At 36.2% G+C, this 21580-nt stretch overlaps 2 protein-coding genes across 3 annotated transcripts; both read right to left on the reverse strand.

The window, feature by feature from the left end:
• Positions 1 to 2100: 2100 nt before the first annotated feature.
• Positions 2101 to 4932, reverse strand: LOC128014036 (serine/threonine-protein kinase pim-1-like). Its single transcript, XM_052597276.1, has 8 exons — positions 4800 to 4932; positions 4437 to 4736; positions 3999 to 4093; positions 3870 to 3938; positions 3379 to 3757; positions 3105 to 3281; positions 2877 to 2965; positions 2101 to 2779 (listed from the first exon to the last, which is right to left on the reverse strand). The coding sequence occupies exons 1-8, from the start codon at positions 4930 to 4932 to the stop codon at positions 2768 to 2770; spliced, it is 1254 nt and encodes a 417-aa protein (XP_052453236.1). The 3' UTR covers positions 2101 to 2767.
• Positions 4933 to 8896: 3964 nt separating this feature from the next.
• On the reverse strand, positions 8897 to 21270 carry cdhr5b (cadherin-related family member 5b). 2 transcript variants are annotated; one of them, XM_052597519.1, is made up of 15 exons: positions 21068 to 21270; positions 16475 to 16653; positions 15695 to 15757; positions 15372 to 15461; positions 15166 to 15255; positions 14844 to 14945; positions 14578 to 14760; positions 14247 to 14337; positions 14052 to 14146; positions 13544 to 13750; positions 12552 to 12665; positions 12376 to 12442; positions 11937 to 12077; positions 11019 to 11194; positions 8897 to 9753 (listed from the first exon to the last, which is right to left on the reverse strand). In XM_052597519.1, the coding sequence occupies exons 1-15, from the start codon at positions 21138 to 21140 to the stop codon at positions 9295 to 9297; spliced, it is 2130 nt and encodes a 709-aa protein (XP_052453479.1). In that variant the 5' UTR covers positions 21141 to 21270; the 3' UTR covers positions 8897 to 9294. The 2 variants fall into 2 exon arrangements, with proteins under 2 accessions (XP_052453479.1, XP_052453480.1); XM_052597520.1 differs by lacking the exon at positions 11937 to 12077.
• Positions 21271 to 21580: the final 310 nt, after the last annotated feature.

The following is a 21580-nucleotide window of genomic DNA, read 5'->3' on the forward strand; positions in this document are numbered from 1 at the left end:
ACAATCCGGTTTAGACGTAGAAATATATGACTGTGTTATGAAAGGCCAACTACGTGAAGCATGTCTTCTCAAATGTATGATTTCCCGTTAAATTACAACTCCGACATTGATGCAAAAGAGCATTTGACTCAAAAACGCAGAAAAGAGACAAAGAAACTCAAATAAACAGACACATGAACCAGTGTTGGGTCAAATGTATAAGGCTACTAAAGGGATTCATTACTGAAATCAAGTGTATTTTCCTTTAAAACCGTAAGGGATTATTCTTACGTTTTATACGTTTTCTGCAATTGAATTAGCCTACTTCTGAATAGGCTATAGATGTTAAAACAATTAAATATAAAGCAATAGTGGATTTTACATCCATATCCAATATCTAACTTATGTTTTTAATGTTACTTTTTAAATGTAAATACTTAAATCAATAATTTGTGTAATTTTATTTTCGCCTAAAGAATTAAAATAGCAGTTTATGTCTGTCATTGTGGAGGCTGATATGGGATTTAGAAACTAGCTTATAATTAGTAATACCTTAATAATACCTAATTAGTACAGTAATCTAATTAAACTGTTAAAGATGTAATCATTAATTACTTCTCTAGAGTAAATTACTCATTGTTGCCCATAAAGATATCACAAGACATGAAGGCTAACTGGCAGTTTTTGTTGTTGTTTTGTTGTTGTTGTTTTGCAACATTTGCAAGGACAAATGATAGCTGTAAATTGTTAAACTGATTCTAGATACTTTTAATTTTATAAATACCATGGCACACTTTGAAAAAATATTTTTTGAAGTTGTAAATAAAAAAATAAAAAAATTAAAAAATAAATTTTACACTAAAATAAGCTACATATAAAATATTCCAGCCTTCATACTTTAAAATTTCATGTTTGATTCAGTGTTTCTTTGCAATTATTTGTGAAATTTATTAGATATTCTGAATGAAAATTGTTTTACCACCATTTATTAGTTAATTTATCATATACATGTAAGAATACAATGGTATTTGAATTTTGAAATTGAGCATGATACCATCATATACTACAGCTTTTTCAAATTTTATTTTACTTATTTTTGTTACTTTTTATGAAGTGCACAAAACTTTGCTTACAAAAACTACACATAAAGATTTTGTAAGGTATAATGATAATATGGCACATTTGTATCTTTTCATGCAGTTTTTCATGATTCAGTCTTAAAAATATTGCGGCATCAAATCAATCTTGGTTTAGGGATTGTGGATGAATGAGGTGTAATGCCATCATTTATCACTGCATGAGCTGAGTGATCTGTTTCTCTCGTCTCTTTATCTGCGACCTCTTTACAAACAATGACCCTGTGTCCATCCAACCCCCTCCCAATCAAATGCAGTTTTGTTGTTTTTAGTCACAGCTGGAGCATCTTTCTCTCTCTCTCACTTTCTCTGGCTCTCTTTTTTCCTCTGTTTAACCTGAACAACACGCCTGTTCTTCCCACGGCACAGTGCATGGATTGTTTGGGAGGATGCAGGCGAGAAAAAGAGAGCTTGAGGCTGCAGAGACAAAGAAACATCTGGCTGTGTTAATGCACTTCGTCTAAATGTGAGCATAGCTGTGTGGCCTCACACGTGACCCTGTCCACAATTAATGTGTGTGTGTTTGTTACAGCATGTCTTACTTTGGCTGTATATGGCTATTGTTGACTTAAATCATTGAGACCATGTCATTCAGTAAAATCTATAACCAAATGATGACAGACACTGTGCTTTTAGGCCGTGCGTTGAACTTTTTTACTACTAAAATAAGTGGTTAGCAAAATAAAACCCCAATCCATTACCCTCAGTCATTTTCAGATTATATTTCACACAAAAACCTTAAAAAAGGGCTCGAATTTCCTCTCTCTCTTTCAGCAGGTGTGTCTTTTCACTGCATGTTGACTGATGTCTTATCATACATTCCAGTAAATTAAGAAGTGTGTTTGTTTTTGATGTAGACACTTCGAAGTGCACTTTTGATGTTTCTTTAATAAAAAAATATATTTTATTAACTGAACATTCTAAAACAAATTTTTAATCTTTTGTTGAAAGGCAGGGAGCTCTGGGACTGAGCTACATTGAAAGGAGCTTGGAGACCATGGCGCCTAAAACAGGACCATCTTTGCCAGCTGTAACAGGAATAACTGGACCAAGAAGCAATGCCAGATGAAGGGAGCTTGGAGACCAAAGTGGCTGGGCTGTGAGCTCTTGAACTGAGATGCTTTGATTTCTGGCTGTGGAAGAAGTACCCTCTGAAAGACACCTCTGGGCCTGTATAGGGATGACTGGGAGACTGGAGCCCAGGGTGGCTGTGGACTGAGACTGCCTTTGGGGCTGTCTTTGGCTTGGGCTTTTTCAGGAACTTCTAAGGAGGCAATGACATATAGACTGGGGTGTCTATGACAGGTGCGGAGCAGCCATAGCGGGAACCTCTTTGGTATCTTTGGCTTTCTGGATGGCAGAGAACAGGAGAGACAACGGAGACTCTTGCATTTGGACAGTGGAGGCAGGAAGCTCAGGAATGGAGTGGTCATGATGAGAAAAACAAAAAGGTGCAACTAAAAGAAGTATGTACACATCCCTCCGGAAGCAGTACCGCCAGACGCAAATACTGCTTCCTGAAGCCAAGGTGCAAGACGCTACGCAAGGCTTTCTCGCCCCGCAAGACGCAAAGGCGAGAGGAGGGATGGAAGTGTCTCCTGCTGCAGCCCGCAAGACGCACAGCTGCACAAGAGACACCAGCTGGAGTGGTCTTATGAGATGACCTGAAACAAAACAGAAAAAAATAACGTTTGACGTTTTGATTCTTTCTCATGACTCATGAGGATATTAATTCTTTAGAGCTGATCTTAGGTTCAGTACCTTAAACCAGTTGTGGGACATGATTCGCCCCAGACCTATTCTCCGGCTTGGCTTCTCATGGAGGAGAGCCCTGAGGAGTTCACCGCATTCTGTGCAGGAAGACATGAAGGACATTTGAATACATTAACCTTTCCATCTTAAATTAATTTAAATTTGCTCTGTTTGATCATGTTATTTATTCTAAGCTGTAAGATGTTAATTATAATTTTTTAGTGCTGAAGATCTCACCTTTTGACAGGCCGGGTTTGGGCCAGCGCTTGCACTGCAGGAGGAACAGGTCATGGTCACTAGGGAAGCGTCCACACAACATTGCAAACATCACAATCCCTAGTGACCAGACCGTCGCCGGCCCACCGTAGTACTTGCCCCTGCTGTGGTACTCTGGAGGGGAGTACACTGCTGTGCCTGGAGGAGAGAGGAGATTGTATGGTGTGTGAGTTTGCTTTAATGCAGCATGATTGTTCTGTACAGTATTAGGAGAAATGAATTATATCATACATACCAGAATATGACCTGTATGGTGTCCTCCTCAGAATGTCCCCGCATCCGAAGTCAATCAGCTTGACTTCGGATGTCTCCCTGTTTATCAAGAGGTTGTCAAGTTTGACGTCACGGTGGAACACTCCACGGAGGCGGCACACGTTTGCTGCGTGAGCCGTCTGCCACATGATCTGCCGTGTTGTTTCTTCCTCGAGTTGTCCACCGTGACGCCTGATGAACCCCACGAGACTCTCACAGGGAGAGGGACATTCGAGGACCATGACGAAGTGGTCAGGGTGGTCCGTCCAGTCCAGCAGCCGGATGATTTCTGGTACGCTGGGACCTTTGTTGGCCAGGATGGTGAGGGCGATCTCTTTCGGAAGAGGTTTCGGATGATCAGGCTAAAAGACAGACAGTTCTTATGATGGTTAGATGGAGGTGGTTTCCCAAATAGGGATTTGTGTTAATATTAATATGAGACATTTTATATTGTTTATAATGCAATGTACTTACAATGAATATACTTTCTGTGTGCTGGGTCTTCATGACATATTTCAAAGCCACCTGATGAACAAAAAATAACTTTAAGAGTAAAGAACAAACACTTTCTAGCTTGATAATGTGTTATTTATATCAGCTTACTTTAAGATCATCATTTAAACGTCTGCCTTCGTACACCACCCCACAACCACCTTTCCCCAGCTGATCACCAATGGTGTAGCGACTGAAGATGTAGTCTGTTAAAAGATAAAACAACACGAACTTTGAAACACTGAGAGAAGTGTCTGGTGATGTGTCAAGCTGAATGAAATCCACTGAAAAACCTATTCAAAATACAGTCATGCAATTATTTATTTCAATGACTGAATAATAATATTTATACTTTTAACACACATTAGTACATTCAAACATATGACAGTAATGCTTTAACATGTCATGGAATAAAGATGTAATCATGGCCTTATAGTTTATTTTGTTATAGTGCTGATGTGTATTTTTGATACTGTGTTTGGTGATTTCATGTGATAAAAGAAAGCTGTATTAAAATAACTGTTTTCATAAGATGGCTGTGTAATGTACCATCACTAGTTCTTCCTGCCCATGCCACCTTCCTCTTCTGTCCCTCATCCTGCTGCTGCTCCTGCTCTCTCTGACCTGAGCTGCTCTCTGGGGTTTTTTTGGCCGCTCTGAAGAAAGAGCGCAGCCTCCGCCACCACTTCTTGCTCTTCCTTTTCTCCTTCACTCTCTCTGCCTCCTTCCTCCCTTTCTCCTCCTCCTTCCTATCCTTTGCCTCCTCCTCCTCCTCTCCTCCCTCTCCTCCTCCTCCTCCTTTCTCTCCTCCTCGTTCCTCTACTCCTCCTCCTTCCTCTCCTTCCTCTCCTCCTCCTCCTCCTCCTCTTTTATCTCCTCCTCCTCCTTCCTCTCCTCCTCCTCCTCCAGCACCAACAGGGCTCTCATCGCGGGGATGAGGATGTTGAAGCTCCGTGTTGGTGCTGGGTTTTGGGGGTGTACTAGGATGTTGATCGTACACCTCCCCAAACTTCATCGGACTCACTTTTGTCACTCGCTGTCCCATCGCTGCAAACTCACTTACCACTACAACAAACCCACAAAGAATGTAAGAATGTCTCGAGCTTTATATACTCCGCGAGTTCTATTCGAACGCGCTCTGTGACGTCATAAGGCTTTGAGCGCCTCAGAACTTTCTAATGATTCCCGTTCATTTTATATATAAAAAATTATAGAAATAAACAAACATTAAATTATTGATTTCTGTATTTAAATATATACATGTATATGCAGTATACATACATGTAGGGCTATATGACATAAAATATGCATTATAAATGCTATATGTATGTAAAAAATAAAAATAGAAACAAATTCTTTTGAGACCAGGCTCCATGCTGCATACCTAAAAAACAAATTCACATCAAATGTAATTTTACATTTTTATTTAAAATGACATGTTCTATTATTTTGCATTACACAGATATTATATTGAAAAATATGTTAAGGCTTGTTAAAAATTCCTTGGTATAAAAATGTATGAATAGCATATGACTATTAGTTTGCTAACTTCTTGTTATCTAATGCAGCGACATTCCTACAATTAGGCGTACATGCACAAAAACTCTGGTACACATTTATTGTATTTTTCTCCAGTAGAGGGCGACTAATCAACGTGTAAATGTTAGGATTTTATTGTAGTTTGTTGGATTCTGAAGAAAGAAGAAAACCATCTCTTTCTGTCTATATTGTTTTTAATAAATGTTATTGTAGTTTTTTGTTTTGTTTTGTTATTTCAGTAGATGAAATTAAACAAAATTCAAATGAGAATGTTGCTTTGGTTATTAAACCTATTTTTTATTTTACTTCCCATATTTATAACAATCCTGGTGGCAGACTTGCTGTCATCCTAACATTTGGTTCATTTCTAAGATTTTTTTCCCCCCAGACCAAGTTTGTTTGACACAGTTAGTACTGTCTCTGAAAATGGAGCTATTCTCTCTTTATATGTAAAAAAAATTATTATGTACTATGTTGAAAGCAATTTACTGGAAACATGGAAATAAACAATAATTACTAAAACTGGTGTCATTTATTCTGACACCAAGCAGAATTGCAAATAAATATGATTTTTTACTTCTTGGTTTGCTTATAGTTGACTGCATATTACCCAGGGATAAGAGAAAGGATTTTAATTTTGAAATTGCTGATAATTTGTGACCTGAATAACGAGAAAGTTGCTATAACAACCTCATGACGTGAACTATTTATTTGTGTGTTTGTGACGTTGCAGTGGACTACTGTCCTTTTACATAATCATGCACAATCATAAATTCTTCTATAACAACTTAGATTAGTTTTAATGATTAACCTAAGAACTGAGATCCGTCTGTGAATGCTGTTTTATTAGTTTGCATGCTATTATATAATGCAAAGAAACAAAGAAACACACTGGAACAGATCTTTACAAATGAGTCTGACAAAATCTGTCTTCAAGGGCCATATTTCACCACCCCAAAGCAAAAAATATTTTATTTGAAGAAAATATGGCCTGTGTTTGGAGCATTAAGTCCAACCTTTTGCATTGATCTCTGATCAATTAAAGTGAATATTAAGTGGTTCACTCAGTGATGCATTCATCCCAGAATATTTCTAACAATAAAAACATTTTTATTGTTTTGTTTTGAATGTACCATTATATCATTTTAAGCACTATAATACAAATAATAGATTGTATACAAAAATATTTGTATTTACTATTAATAAAAGTGTTTTTGTACACAGTATGAAATGCAGTTCTCAACCTATTTAGCTTCCATCATCTGATGCATTTCTGAGCAGCATTGAAACATTTAGATTTACCTTTTTTCCCCTTCAAAATAATGTGCACTGATGAATCATTCACAATAAAAATGAGAACATATATTTAGAAAGCAAACAGGGTCAGTTTTGATTTCAGGTTGACCTTTCATGCTAGAAAGTGAAAACTATATTCATTTTGTTTACCATATTTACAGACCTATCAACAGAAGGGAATAGGGCTGTGTATCGTAATCTGTGTATCATATTCTGTTGGTTATGTTTTGTTCCTACGTGCAGTGGCTCAGGAGGCGAGTCTGTATAAATGTCAACCAGCTGATTGATTTCATAAAACTGGTATCAAAAAAAGTATCATTCACTAATCCACAAGCTTCATCTAGAGTTAATGGTCATAAATCAGTAGCGTTCAAATTAGAGCGGGGGTGTAGACAGGGATGTGCACTGTCCCCATTATTATTTGCCATAAGCATAGAGCCTCTTGCCCAGCTCATAAGAGAAAGCGCTGTTTGTGATAGGTGGAGAGAAGCATAAAATCTCATTATACGCAGATGATGTCCTACTCTACTTATCAAACCCTCAATTGACAATACCTCAACTTAAAAAACTAATCACCAAGTTTGGATACTATTCAGGGTATAGAGTAAATTTAGACAAAACTGAAGCCCTGAATATCGGAGACCAAATTTCTGAGAGGGTTATAAAATTAAGTGGCTTTAAATGGCCCAAAGAGGGCATCAAATATTTAGGGATCTTTATAACCCCCTTATTGCAAAACTTATATGTAGCAAACTACCCTAAATTACTTAAATGCATCTATGAAGATCTGCAACGATGGTCAGCAGTTCCCCTATCTCTCAGGTCGGGTGGAATGCATACGAATGAATATACTACCTAGACTTCTTTACCCCTTTCAAATGTTACCAGTAGAAATTCCTAATAATGTATTTGCCAAATTAGAGAAACAGATTTCTAAATTTATTTGGGCAGGGCAGAGGCCAAGAATTAAGTACAAAACCTTACAGCTTATGAAAACCGTTGGAGGAGTGTGCCTCCCAAATTTTAAATATTATTATTGGGAAGCACAGCTAAAACCAATTGAGACATGGTTAAAGGATAACACCGACACACGCTGGCTGAACATACAGAAAAGTCTCTGTCAATACCCCTTGACCTCACTTCCTTTTGTAAGGGCTAATGCTGACAAAATGGTCTTAGGTAAATGGACAAAAATTACTTTACATTATGGAATAAGGTACAATCATCATTGAAATTTACTCATTCCATCTCCCCTTTATCTAGAATAAGTACAATAAAAACATTTTTACCATTTGAGTTAGACTTAGGTTTTAAAAAATGGATAAATTATGGACTCAACTTTATACATCAGTTCATTCGTAAAGGCCATTTTAAGTCATTCGAACAATTGCAAAGAGAATTTAACCTAGCGAAAGTAGACTTTTATAGATATCTACAAATTAGAGATTTCATTACAAAACACAAAGACTGGGAGGGGATTGCTAACCCAAACAAAATAGAGAAAATATTGATGAATATACGAATGGGGAACACCGATAAGAGGGTTATATCTAAACTATATCAGAGTATGCTGACGGGTCACTCAAGTAACTCTTTGCTTTATAAAGAACGATGGGAGGTTGAAACACAACAGGCGATCACTCAAGAGGATTGGTCAGATATATGTCTAGAGGCTCATAGGGTGACTAATTCAAACACATGGAAAGAGTTTAAATGGAAAATTGTGGTGAACAACAAGGCGACCATACTCACATCTTTTGGTCTTGCCCAAAGCTGAAACCATTTTGGGAAGAGGTTTATAGAGCTCTTAAAGATATATTTAACATTGATATCCCTTTTGACCCAGTGGTGGCTATTTTAGGGGCAATACCAACCTGAGGGTATGAAGGAAAGGAGATTGAACTACTTACTTCAGATACTATTTGCAGCAGCTCTGAAATGTATCACGTCCAAATGGCTCAAGCTGGAACCACCCACACGTGAACAGTGGCTCCAAAGAGTCAGAGAGATTTATGGGATGGAACAAATAACTTATTCCCTTAGATAAGATGGAGCCCAATCTCAAGAAGATTGCATAACAAGGATTACCGAACCACACACGAGAGGGCAAATACATATAATATGTAGTGTTGTCATTTTTATGCTTGACTTAAAAAAGGAAAAAATGTGAAGACTTCTTTCCTTTTTATTTTTTTTATTTTTTTTATAAATCTTATGATTATGTTTATGTATATGTGTACATTTAGGTATCATTTACTGTTGTAGTTGTACCCCTGCTGTCTATTGTTGATGTATCTATGTTATTACATGCTGCTTCTATTAAAAAAGAGTTTGAAAAAAAAAAGTATCGTTTAGGAACCGATATCGAAGTCAAGTTATCGGTATTGACAATTTTTAAACGATACTCAGCCTTAGTAAGAAATATGACAAAGGAAAGCATTTAAAAACCGTAGAACATATAAATTAACTAACTAATAATTAATCTTTTAAAGTTTCTACTGTACTAAAGTGTCTAACATTTGAGCTCAACTCAAGTCCTTGTGTTTTGCAGTTGTTGCACGGGAGAAACAGTCTACAAATCTGACGAAACTCCTTCCTCATCACCAGAATCCACGTCAGGCCTGTTTTCACCCTCGCTGTCATCCTCCTCCTCATGGTCTCCATCCGCTTCACCAGTGTTGGGAATGATGACCACTTCCTCTTTGGTGTTGGGGTCAATATCTTGCTTAAACCAAACCGCTTTGTATCCCTCCTCACTGCGCCGCTCTTTGGTCAGGATTGGTTTGACTTCCTTCTCACTGTCGATGGTTTCTGCCAGACTGCTGGAGTCAGCTTGAGGGCTGCTGGGGCTCAGGAGGACAGCGCTGGGGGTCATCATCTTCTGTCTCTGCTGCGGCTTTAGTCCAGACTCCAGTTTGTTCTCCAGGTCTGCAGCTAACTTACCGTTCACACTCCCAGAATCATCATCCAGCTGGAAGCCCTCATTGCTGTACTGCACACCCTCTTTAGGACCCCCTGAGCCTCCACCAAGCTGTAGAAATAAAGAACTTCTCTCAGAAATATTCTCTAGATTTAGAAACAATTAATGGAGAAAATCACCTTAAGTAATGGTTTTATGAACATTGAATGACCAGTTACTTGAGAATTCAGTATCAATCTACTGTACATTCTTTATTTTTTGAACAATTTAATAAAAATTCATAAATTAAAAAATACTCTCAAAGGTGATCTAGATATATATAACGTATTAACATTAACGGAATAGTTCACCAGATTTAAAGTAATGTTATAACAGTTACGTTAATGTTATAACAGAATCTGATTCAATTCATTTATTTGAGAATGCTTCTACGAATTATACATTTCAGTCTAAAAATTAATGCAAGAGTGGTTTTATGAACGTGACAATTTGGTTTGATTCAATGCGGCAAATTTCATAAAGCTTTTCTGAACCATTCAATTCAATAAGACAATTAACATGAAAATCATTTTTAAGTATTGAAGGTGACAATTTATGTATTTTATTTACGGAGTGTTCAGCTAAATCTGAAATTTTACACAGGAATGGTTTAATAAACATTGAATGTGACCAATTACATGAGATCAGTATGAACATTAATAGTTTTATGAATGATTTAATTCAGTGTCAAAAACTATGGTGCAAACTAATAAAAACTATTCAATCCAACCGAAAAAATGTCAAAATAGTTTCATAATGACTAGAAAGTGACCAAAATTTGATTCCTTATGAATTAACTTGAGAATTCCTTTATGAACTATACAATTCGATCCAAAAATTTTATAGTATACATAAATAGTTATATAGTCTTACAAACAATTTAATTCAGTATGAAAAAAAAACCTTGTTAGTTCAATCCAAAGATTAATGCAAGAATACTTTTATAAACATTGGAATGTAACAATTAATGTGAGAATACCTTTATAAACGATTTAATTCAATCCAAAAATTTACGTTAAAGCGGTTTTACGAACATTGGAATGTGACAATTTGAAGTTAACGAGAATAGTAACAAAGTTACTAAATTTACTTTATTACTAAATTGACAATAGTAACAAAGTTACTATTCTGACAATACATGTTAAAATTGCTTTAATGAACTATTAAATTCAGTATGGAAGTTAAATAAAACAATGGTTTTTCCAACAATTCAACGTAACCATTTATATAGAAAGGGTTTCAAATCAGTAGGACAATTTACTAGTCATAAAATAATTTTCAACTAGCATTTATTTGTTTGATGCTCAAAGAGAACAGTTTTCTGCATGGAAACTCACTTTGCTCTGGAAGACGCTAGCCTCAGAAAGCTTCTTCCAGTCTGCGTTATGGCCCTTGATGCGGTGCACCATCAATCCAATGCAAACTAAGCAGAGAACGATAACCACAGCCAAAGAGGCCCCTACAGCCGCCATATCGCCCGAACTGAACTCCCCCATTTTCACCTGCTGTCCCCCTGGAGCACACACGAGGAAGGAAAAACTTAAAAATACTTAAAGGTAACTTTCAGTGAGTTTACTAGAATTATCTTTACTAGAATTATTACTAGAATAATTTCACAATTGCATTCATTTTGAATCCCATGCTTTTGAATTTTGTGTTTTCACAAACAGTGCACACCCATATCGAGTGATGCAGGAATGATGTATTAAGTGGTTCACAAAAGCTCAAGATATTTTCATGTTTCATTCTACGACATGAAGTACTTCAGTAATACCTGTAAAACCTGGCTTGAAAAAGTAATTTCCAGAGGTATAATTCAAGATTTCAGGGAAAATGTATTTTAGGTAATAACTGAAAGTCTTCAGAAGCTTAATAGCAGTGACGTTGAAGTCATGCAACCATGGTGTAGTTCGATTACAACCCACATTAGCTTCCTGGTGATTGAGTTTAGGCTTCAGAATTGTGTTCATTAGTGTGAACGAACCATGAAAGAATCAAAACCTTTGTTGGTCACGGATCTTATTTCCTGCAATATTCCAAATGCTATTCATGATGCTAACGTTATCACTTCAGCCCTCTATAGCCAGTTTCCAAAAGTGTCAGTAGCATAAAGCATGCAACCTTGAGCAAATTCCATGTGATTGATGATACATGAATATTTTAGTGTGCTATGATGGTATGTCATTTCAAAAATGCCCTATGACACACAGCACACCAGAAGATTTAGCATGCTAGTTAGCTTAGCATATGTATACCTGTGCTGGGGCGCGTAGTCGAGGTGATATCTGGTTGCGAGGTGACAGTGGTGATTTCTGTAAGCTTTGTGTTAGCAGTGCTCTCTGTTGTTATAATGGATGAAGTCGTGATAGTTGTGGCAGGAGTGGTAGTGGGAACCCCTGAAGAAAAACGGTGTGACCAGTCAAGAGCTTTATTGTTGACTGATTCAAGTGAATCATTTGAAATTCAGTTTATGAGCCAAAACAATCAAATTGTGCTATTTCTGCAAGTTTCCCTTCAGTGGATTGGAATGAAAAAGGATTGATGTGATTGTGAAGATCACCAAAAGATCAAACTGTGCAATGAAAGCCATGAAAGTACCCTGATTAGCCCACTCTTCTGATCATTCCTGATTTGACTGTATCATGTCATATTTAGGTGGTGTCTTGAGAGAGTGCAGTATTGGTCTGGTCTTACCTGGAGTGACCTCGACACTAAGAGAAGCGGTGCTTGATTCATCATTGGTTGTGTCAACCACCCTCATCTGAGTCACAATAGATAATATGGTCATAAATGTTTCAAAATCACACACCAACAATTAGAGTCTAAAGTCTAAAGTGCATGAAATGTTGAATAAAATATTAAGTTCTTACTTCTAAATTTACAGTGCCTGGGGAAACGGCCTTCAACATGAGTATGAAACCCTCTGCAGTGATTGAGAAGTCAGTGCCATCAACAATCTCAAATCTGAGGTTAGGATTATAGCCCTACAAAGAAAGAAATCCAGCACTTAACACCAGAAATGTTACAATAGTAGGCATCATTCAGCAAACCTTTATGTTAATCATTAATAACATTCTTATGTAAGGTCTAAACATTTATTTAATAAAATAGTGCTTTTACAAATGATTTAATTCAATGTGATTATATAAAAAAATATTTTAGAATATATTTATTTCAATCCAGTAATTTATGTATAAAGGGTTTTACAAACATCAAATCTAATTTAACCAAAATTATTAAATTCAGTGTGATTCATGTAAGAATGAATTACAAGTTGGTAAATCATTTTACTGAATATTTTTATGAATATTAGAATGGTTTTCAGAACATTAAATTTATTGCAAGGGTCACTGAAAATAGTTTTTAAGACAATTCAATTTAATACTTAATTTTTAACAAACAATTCAGTTCATAGTAAAAAAAAAATAAAAAATGGTTTTATGAACATTTAATTCAGTGCATCAAATTTACCCAAGATTTTTAAAGGAATTATTCAATGAAATGTGAGAGTTTCACAAACAATTCAATCCAATGCAACAATTTACGTAAACATTTTTTTTTACAAACTATTTAATTCAATCCAATAATTTACTTGAGAATGGTTTTGTGAATATCGAATAGAATGTGATGATTTATGAAAGAATGTTTTTGAACATCAATTTTAAGGCAACAGTTTCTGCAAGAATGTTTTTAGGATGAATTAAAGTCCATAAAACCAATGCAAATGTTTATGTAAAGGTTGATTTACACTAATTTTCTCTAATGCTGCTCTATGTGTTTTGTATGTACTTTACAAATTAACTCTGCATCTTGAATTAAACACATGCACAGACTAAAATGCTGTTTGTCTTTAAGTTCTTACATTAGAAAAGTCATCATCTGTAGCCTGTACTCTGAGAGCTCTGTTGGATGTTTTACTCTCCAGCACCAGGCTGTCCACACCTGCATCCTCTGAGATAAAGCCTTCATAACTGGACTTCACAAACTTTGGTGGGAAATCGCTAGAATCCACCACCTTCAGGATGACTGTAGTGGTGGCAAACTGATCAGCGTTTTCCCTCTGATATGCCTAAGGAGACAGAGGGGAAATTTGGTTGGGGAAGACACTACACTCCAAAATAATGGCAACATTAGTGGGTTTTGCAGCAATTCAGTAGAAGAACCAGTTCTGGTTCCCTCGAAGAACCTCTCGGTGAACAGTTTCTAAAAGAACCATTTTTTCTTAGAGTGAAGAACATTTTATTAATCCAAAGTATCATTTATGGAATGGAAAGATCCCATGGATGTTAAAGGTTCTTAGCTTTTATTTGCACGTACCATTCCAAACAGAATGGCTTTCTTTTAAAAAAAATGCAAATTTTTTCTCTCACCATGACTGAAAGAACAATTGTTCCTGTCTCTACTGGTTCCCGCATTGTGATGCTCCCGGTGTCAGTGTCGATTTGAAATATACCTCCATCATTTCCTGAACATGCAAAAATTTACTAATTAAAATCTGTCAACTCTTCCAGAAGTTCTTTTGTCCAACCCATAAGGAAAATAAAACAGACAGTTCAATATCTCACCTCCAAGAAACGTATAATGAATGGGATCATTCCTGCCTTTGTCTCCATCAATGGCCATAAGTGGACCTGGCTCCAAGGTCAAAGGACCTGGCTGTGGTATACACCAACATTCATATTCTCATTTAACACTCTGATCTCAAAATCTATCAGCCACCTTTGGCTAACTCACACTGCCCCAACAAATTGATCCAATGAGATGTTTCCTGAAATTTCTACATCCATTAACCAACGTTATTGGGGCTCTTTGAAATAATCATAAATGTATAACATTTAAAATGGTTTAAGTCAACATCAGACCTCTATCTACAAGCGCTTTGGCTTGAAAACTCACCACTAGTTCTTTTGCGTTGACTTTCCCGTTATAACCAGACATCAAGCAGATTATGCTTGTGCCAACCTCAGTTTCTGTACAGGGCTGGAACCATGGTGGACGATTGTCAATGTCTATGATATTAACTACAATGGTGGTAGAGGCAGTGTGGGAGACTTCAGCTTCTGATCCAATCAGTGTGTCCTGAAAAGTCATCAAATTACATTTGTTTGTACAAAAAGAAGCATATTTGAAGACTAAACCTGGGTCAAATAAACTTACAGTACCTGCACATATAGTATCATTGTGACTTCTTTAACTTTGTCATAATCCAGATGCTTTTTCACCAGAATGTTGGGATTGAAATTGGCTTCCAGGTTAAATTCTCCCTGAGAGAGAACAAAGGCCAACATTGGGAATGGGATTCCATTTGGAATGGCTATAATAATTTGGAACCAACATTCAAGGGGAATTCTCTTTTATAATTCTGAAAAAAGATACTTCAGACCATAATTCCCAAGAGGACACTTTTAAATACAATGTATTTAAACTCTATGCACATTCTTTGGGATTTTTGTTGTCTCAGGTGTATTGGGGTCACAGCTGTACCTCAGGAGAATCCAGTTGGTAGTAAAGTCTATCATCTTTATCAGGATCCATTGCTGTGATTAGACCAACACTGGTATCCACTTTTGATAGCTACAAATATCAGTAAAAGTTTTCAGATCTCAAAACATTGGCCATGATAAAATAGATAAATTAACAGAATTAAAGTGTACAGATAATGAAATGTTAAAAGTTTAAGAAAAAAGTACCTCATTAACGTTTAGTGTGTACTGACTGTGTTCGAACACTGGTGGATTATCATTTATATCCAAAACCGCTATTTTCAGATTCTCTGTGGTCTAAAAATACAAAATATGACATGCATGACCTCAATAAACAACATAAAAACAAACATATATATATATATATATATATATATATATATATATATATATATATATATATATATATATATATATATACATATATGTATATAATAAGAAGAATAGACATTGAATACGTCATTTACAATGCAAGAAGGTTTTTTTTTCAGGTTCACTTAAATAAAACACCACTTGAATAGTTTACTTACAGGGGGAGAATCAGCTTTTGTACACTCAATATTCACCTCATGAGGTTTGTTCGGGTCAAACGTCTAAGAAAATAACAAAATATAAAAGGTCTGTTAATTTGTACAGAAAGCATTTGAAATGGATCTGAATTAAATGTTTGCTTTTAAATATTCAAATGCTCTCATTAACAGGAGGCACAAATTTCATCTTTAAAACTAAATGTAAAAATTTTTAACTAATAGCTCAAAACTGAAAACTATGGAATCATACTTAAAAGTATTAAACAAATATATATATATATATATATATATATATATATATATATATATATATATATATATATATATATATATATATATATATACACACACACACACACACACACACACACACACACACACAGTGTATATAGATTAACTGATGCTGTACTGTTTAAATCACAGTTTTTACAATGTTGTGACGATAAAACTACATCATGTTAAACTGAAATCCTAAAACCCAGATACCTGGATAAATATGTTTAAGTTTAAACTTTAAATTTAAGTGGTAATGGAGAAAACAACCAAAACCGATTTAGATCAAGACTAATGTTGAGTAAAGAAACATCTCTTTGCAAAAAAGAAGCACATCATTTAACTGCAACACATGAATGTAAGGTTTAAAATGGATTTGACATTAAACCAATAAGTACAGTATGTACCTTGTGCTTTACATCCCAGGAAACAGGCTTTGAAATGATCAGTTTAGAGTATATAGATTGTACACAAAACTAGACACTTTATAAGATATACAACATTGACCTCATAGTCCAGCACAGTGTCAGCAATGATATTGTATCCACTGATGCTGAAGAAACCCTCTGGATCTTGACTAGTGATTATGGCCATCACCCCATCCTCAGCATTGAGTGTTGTAACTATGTCTCCAATATTGTTGTTTTCCGGTATAAGAATTATATTAATTGGCAATGAGCAAAGGTCTGTGTCATTCAGAAAAGAAAAAAAAATCTGAATTAGCCAACATTTTCATGAATGGTCGTGAATGAAGTAAACATGAATGTAAAAAAAAAAAACATTTACATTTTTTCATGACTAGAAAAAAAAGCTACTAAAGAAACAAAACAAAATCACTTGGTAGGATTTCTTCAAACAAGCCTATAATTGAAGCATTTCAAAACATTAAATTGGTTAGAAAAAAACTTTTAATAAAATATGATTAAGCGGAAATTTCTGGAGTGTGTAATGTACTTCAAATTCATGTAAAATAATAGTTTTGTTAGGTTAGACTTAGGTTATGACTTACAGCTTAGTAAAATTAAAAATTCAGTATCTCAAAAAATTTGAATATTTTCTCAAAGACCAATCAAAAAGTATTAAAATTTAAAAATATAAAATATAAAAAAAAACATTTACAAAATACATATGTTCAACATCTCCAAAGCAGGTTTAATTATGCACTCAGTACTTGGTTGGGGCTCCTTTTGCACAAATGACTGCTTCAGTGCGGTGTGGCATGGAGGCGAGCAGCCTGTGGCACTGCTGAGGTGTTATTGAAGCCCTGGTTGCTTTGATAGCAGACTTCAGCTCCTCTGTATTGTTTGTCAGATGTTACTTATTTTCCTCTTTACAAAACCCCATAGATTCTCTGTGATGTTCACGTCAGGTGAGTTGGCTGGCCAATCAAGCACAGTAATATCATGTTCAGCAAACCACAGGTGCTAAAGTTCTGCTGGAAAAGGAAATCAGCATCTCCATATAGCTTGTCAGCAGATGGAAGCATAAAGTGCTGGTAGACGGCTGAATTTACTTTGGACTTGATAAAACACAATGCAACACCAGCAGACATCACGGCAGTGTTGAGTACTCGAGACTCGGACTCGGTCTTGGACTCGGTCTCGAGACCGTATTTTAATGGTCTCGGTCTTGTCATGGACTCGTGTGCATTTGGACTCGGTATTGACTCGGACTCGAACATATTAGGAATCGGACTCATGCCCGAGTCCACTCGAGTCCCATTAAAAATATTTCATGATTATTATAACTGTATGTTAATGTTTCTTTAAACTGATGTATGATTGACACATCGAATGACTTTTGATTTTCTTGTGACGTGAGACCAGTGGCGGATACAGAACGTCATTAATAGGTGGGCCTGGTGAATATACGGAGGGGCCTCTGGTTTTTTTAATCAAATACACCTGATTCCCGGGCTCCGTATTACAGAGCTTTCACACAGCGCGCGGATGCGGTCCGGCGATCCGTTCCATGTGCGGTGCAGTGCAGAGATCGTTTTCGCACCGATGTGATGTGATGCACGCGCTGAATTAAAGTGACAGGCTGATAGTGCATGGTTGGTGGTCAAAATGAACACAGATTGAAATGAAAATGTAATAATCTCACCATAAATGCGTTTACACAGTCATCTTTTTTTACTTTAGGACCAGGGTAAAGCAATGAAATTTTTTTTACTTCAACAAGGCGACATGAACAACTCTCGTCTCATTCATGGTATATGTGAAAAAACTATTTATTTGTGACATGCCATAAAATGTTTGCGATTTTAATAAAAGTACTACATGGTTAAATATTTTACCACTTGTTTGAGCAACTTCATATATAAATCTATATAAGTAGCGCTGAATAATACGTTGTTTAAATTGTTAAAACGTCTATTAAAGAGTGTATATGTACGAACAGAATCGCAATGCTGACAAACCTTTTTTTTTTTTTTTTATAAAAGTGTCTGATAACTTCTGAATTTGAAATACAAATAGTGAGTATGTGTTTGTGGTAGCCTACATTCGTGGATCAGTCACACACTGCAAACACGGAGTATGTGTGTTTCACAGTGTAACAGTGGCATTAAGCCACTAAGTCAGTGCTCGCACTGAGAGCGTGTGGCCAGCCTTAAATGTCCTCAGGAAACTATTAATATTATATTATTTATTAATTCGTTATTATTAAAATTACAAAAAAAAAAAAAAAGATTTGTTTTTATTAATCTGATTGGGCGGGCCACCAGTGCCCACCCATAAATCCGGGCCTGCGTGAGACGTTAGCGTAATGTTAGTGCAGAGGCAGCTGGATTAAAAAAAAAAAAAAAAATGTCTGTTACATCAAGCATAATTCAGTTTGCATATAAGAACCACAAAGAGTTTGTATGCAGCAAGACTCTAAAAAAGAAACATTCTGGGATATGCAAATTCTGTGGTACATCAATCACCGAGGCAAAGGGAACAACTTCCAATTTTCATCGACATGTGGAGCGAAAGCACAAAGAAAGGTAAGATTAAGAACTCATAATTTCTTGTAGTATATGCATACATTTTACGCATCAGCTAATGCTTAGTTCGGCCGCAGCCCAGAAGTCCACTTTTTAGTCCGGCTCCCGCCAGTTTCTCTCCCACACCTTGACCCGCCCGCCCCGCTCGCTTCTATCAGATATCCTACTTTGTAAAAATAACACAGTTGAGAGAAATAATGTAGCAATGTGGCTTTCTGGAAAGCGGGATCACTACAGGCGGATGGCAGGATTTTAGGTTAAAATGGTCACAGAAAAAAACCAAATATCGTTTAATTAAATTCTATAATGAAAACAGACACAGACTGACTGTCTCAACACTAAATATCTCCCCCCAAAAAAATGTCTGACAGAAGGCATTGAATTTATATGGCATTTCATCCAGCTCTCTTCCCCTGGCACATACACACTTTTGCATGAACATTTCCTGGACAGTCAGTTGGCTCTTGTGTGTATGCCCTCCGTAAAAATAAAAAAAAACTTCGACTATTGTGTATTTTACCCTGCATTAAAACGCACCATCCAGTGGAATTAGCATTAGATTATCCGTTGCTGTTACACAAAGTGATGAAATGGTAACGCTTAAACGCAGATTGGCTGCACTTTAAATCTTAAAAGTAAACAATAGGCAGGAGCAGGACCATAATGACCATAACCTTAACCAATCTCTCTGGTCTCGGTCTTGACCCTTTCTGAACTCGGTCTTGACTCGGACTCGACCCTTTCTGAACTCGGTCTTGACTCGGACTCGACCCTTTCTGAACTCGGTCTTGACTCGGACTCGACCCTCTCTGGACTCGATCTGGACTCGGACTCGAATGAGCTGGTCTCGACTACAACACTGCATCACGGCACCCTGAACCAACACTGACTTCGGAAACTTCACACTGGACTTGAAGCAGCTTGGATTCTGTTCCTCTCCAGTCTTCCTCCAGACTCCAGACCTTGATTTCCAAATTAAATGCAGAATTTACTTTCATTTGAAAAGAGGACTGTGGATCACTGAGCAACAGTACCTTTCTTTTTCTCCTTACCCCAGGTGAAATGCTTCTGACGTTTTTTCTGGTTCAGGAGTGGCTTGGTTCTAGGAATGTGACAGCGGTAGCTCTTTTCCTGAAGAAGTCTGAGTCTTGATGCGCTGAATCCAGCTTCAGTTCACTCTTTGTGAAGCTCTCCAAAGTTCTTGATTCAGCTTTTCCTGAATCTTCCCAAGGCTGTGTTCGTCCCTTTTGCTTGTGCACCTTTTCCTACCACACTTTTTCCTTCCAGTCAACTTCTATGAATATATTTTGATTCAGCACTCTGTGAACAGCCAGGCCTTTCAGCAATGACCTCCTGTGGCTTACCCTCTTTGTGAAAGGAGTTGATGATTGTCTTCTGGACAACTGTCACGTCAGTAGGCTATAGACCCATAACTGTGGTTGCATGTTCTAAACAAGCCCACGAGGTTAGGTTTATTTATACCCAAAATTTATCAAACTAATCAAGCTCAAAATAGAAAATTCAAATTTTTTGAGATACTGAATTTTTTATTTCCCTAAGCTGAAAGTCGTAACTATCAGAATTAAAACTTGAAATATTCCAGTTTGTGTGCAATGAATCTAGAATATAAGAAAGTTCACTTTTTTAAATTAAAAAATAAATAAAAAATAAAGACCTTTTCCACAATATTCAATTTTTTTAGATGCACCTGTACTGCTTGAAATAATAAGACCATCTAAAACATAAGCACATCTTACTCTAAAATCTATGCTGTAAAAATTGTGGTGCTAAAAAAAAGATAATTAAACCTAAACATTGATCACTCATTATAATAAAATCAATACATTTCCTGAATCAACCTTGAAACTATTGCCTTGATGTACAGCTAACCATAACTACAATGCTAGCAAAATCACAACTTGAAATTTTAATACTTTCAGGAATAACAAAAGTGTCCTAATAACTGTTTTTGAAGTCTATATGCGATCATGTGAACAATACATTTGTCTGCTGTAAAATTACTGTGGAAATTTAATGTTCTGAACTGTTTCAGCCTACAACAGGAAACCTTATTACATAAGATTTTCCAATCTCAAATTTTCAGGACTTACTTTGTGCTTCACTGAACTTGAAAAGTACCAGGAGAAAGAAAACAGCTGCTGATCCTTTAGGCCACAAATCCATTTTTCTTGTTAGGTGATGAATCAATAAAGGAATATTGAAGACGAATCCCCTGTTCCTACTGAATCAAATTCCCATCAAGCAGTTGAGAGCGATAGCTAATGTGAGCTACAGACTTCAAGCTTAACCTTTGAGACAGACGCTTATCTCGGATTTATTGGCTATAAAGATGAGCACAGGTGGACTTTTGCCTCATAGACATGAACACAGCTGCTTTACATGTGCATGTACATCTCATAATCCATGATCTCAATGAAGAACTATGTTTACAAAACAATATTTTTAGTTGTTTGCAGATGGTTAGCATCATTGTTGAACCCAAAATGTTACATTCATTCAGGCCATCTTCAAATGTGAGGCAGACATTGTTAAGTACAACTGTTAAAAGTATTAAGAATTGCAATGGAAAATTAACAAATTGTGTTTTTCGGTGATTAATGTAA

Source organism: Carassius gibelio, chromosome B25 (genome assembly GCF_023724105.1).
Source record: "Carassius gibelio isolate Cgi1373 ecotype wild population from Czech Republic chromosome B25, carGib1.2-hapl.c, whole genome shotgun sequence".
In the NCBI taxonomy this organism is placed as follows: domain Eukaryota; kingdom Metazoa; phylum Chordata; class Actinopteri; order Cypriniformes; family Cyprinidae; genus Carassius; species Carassius gibelio.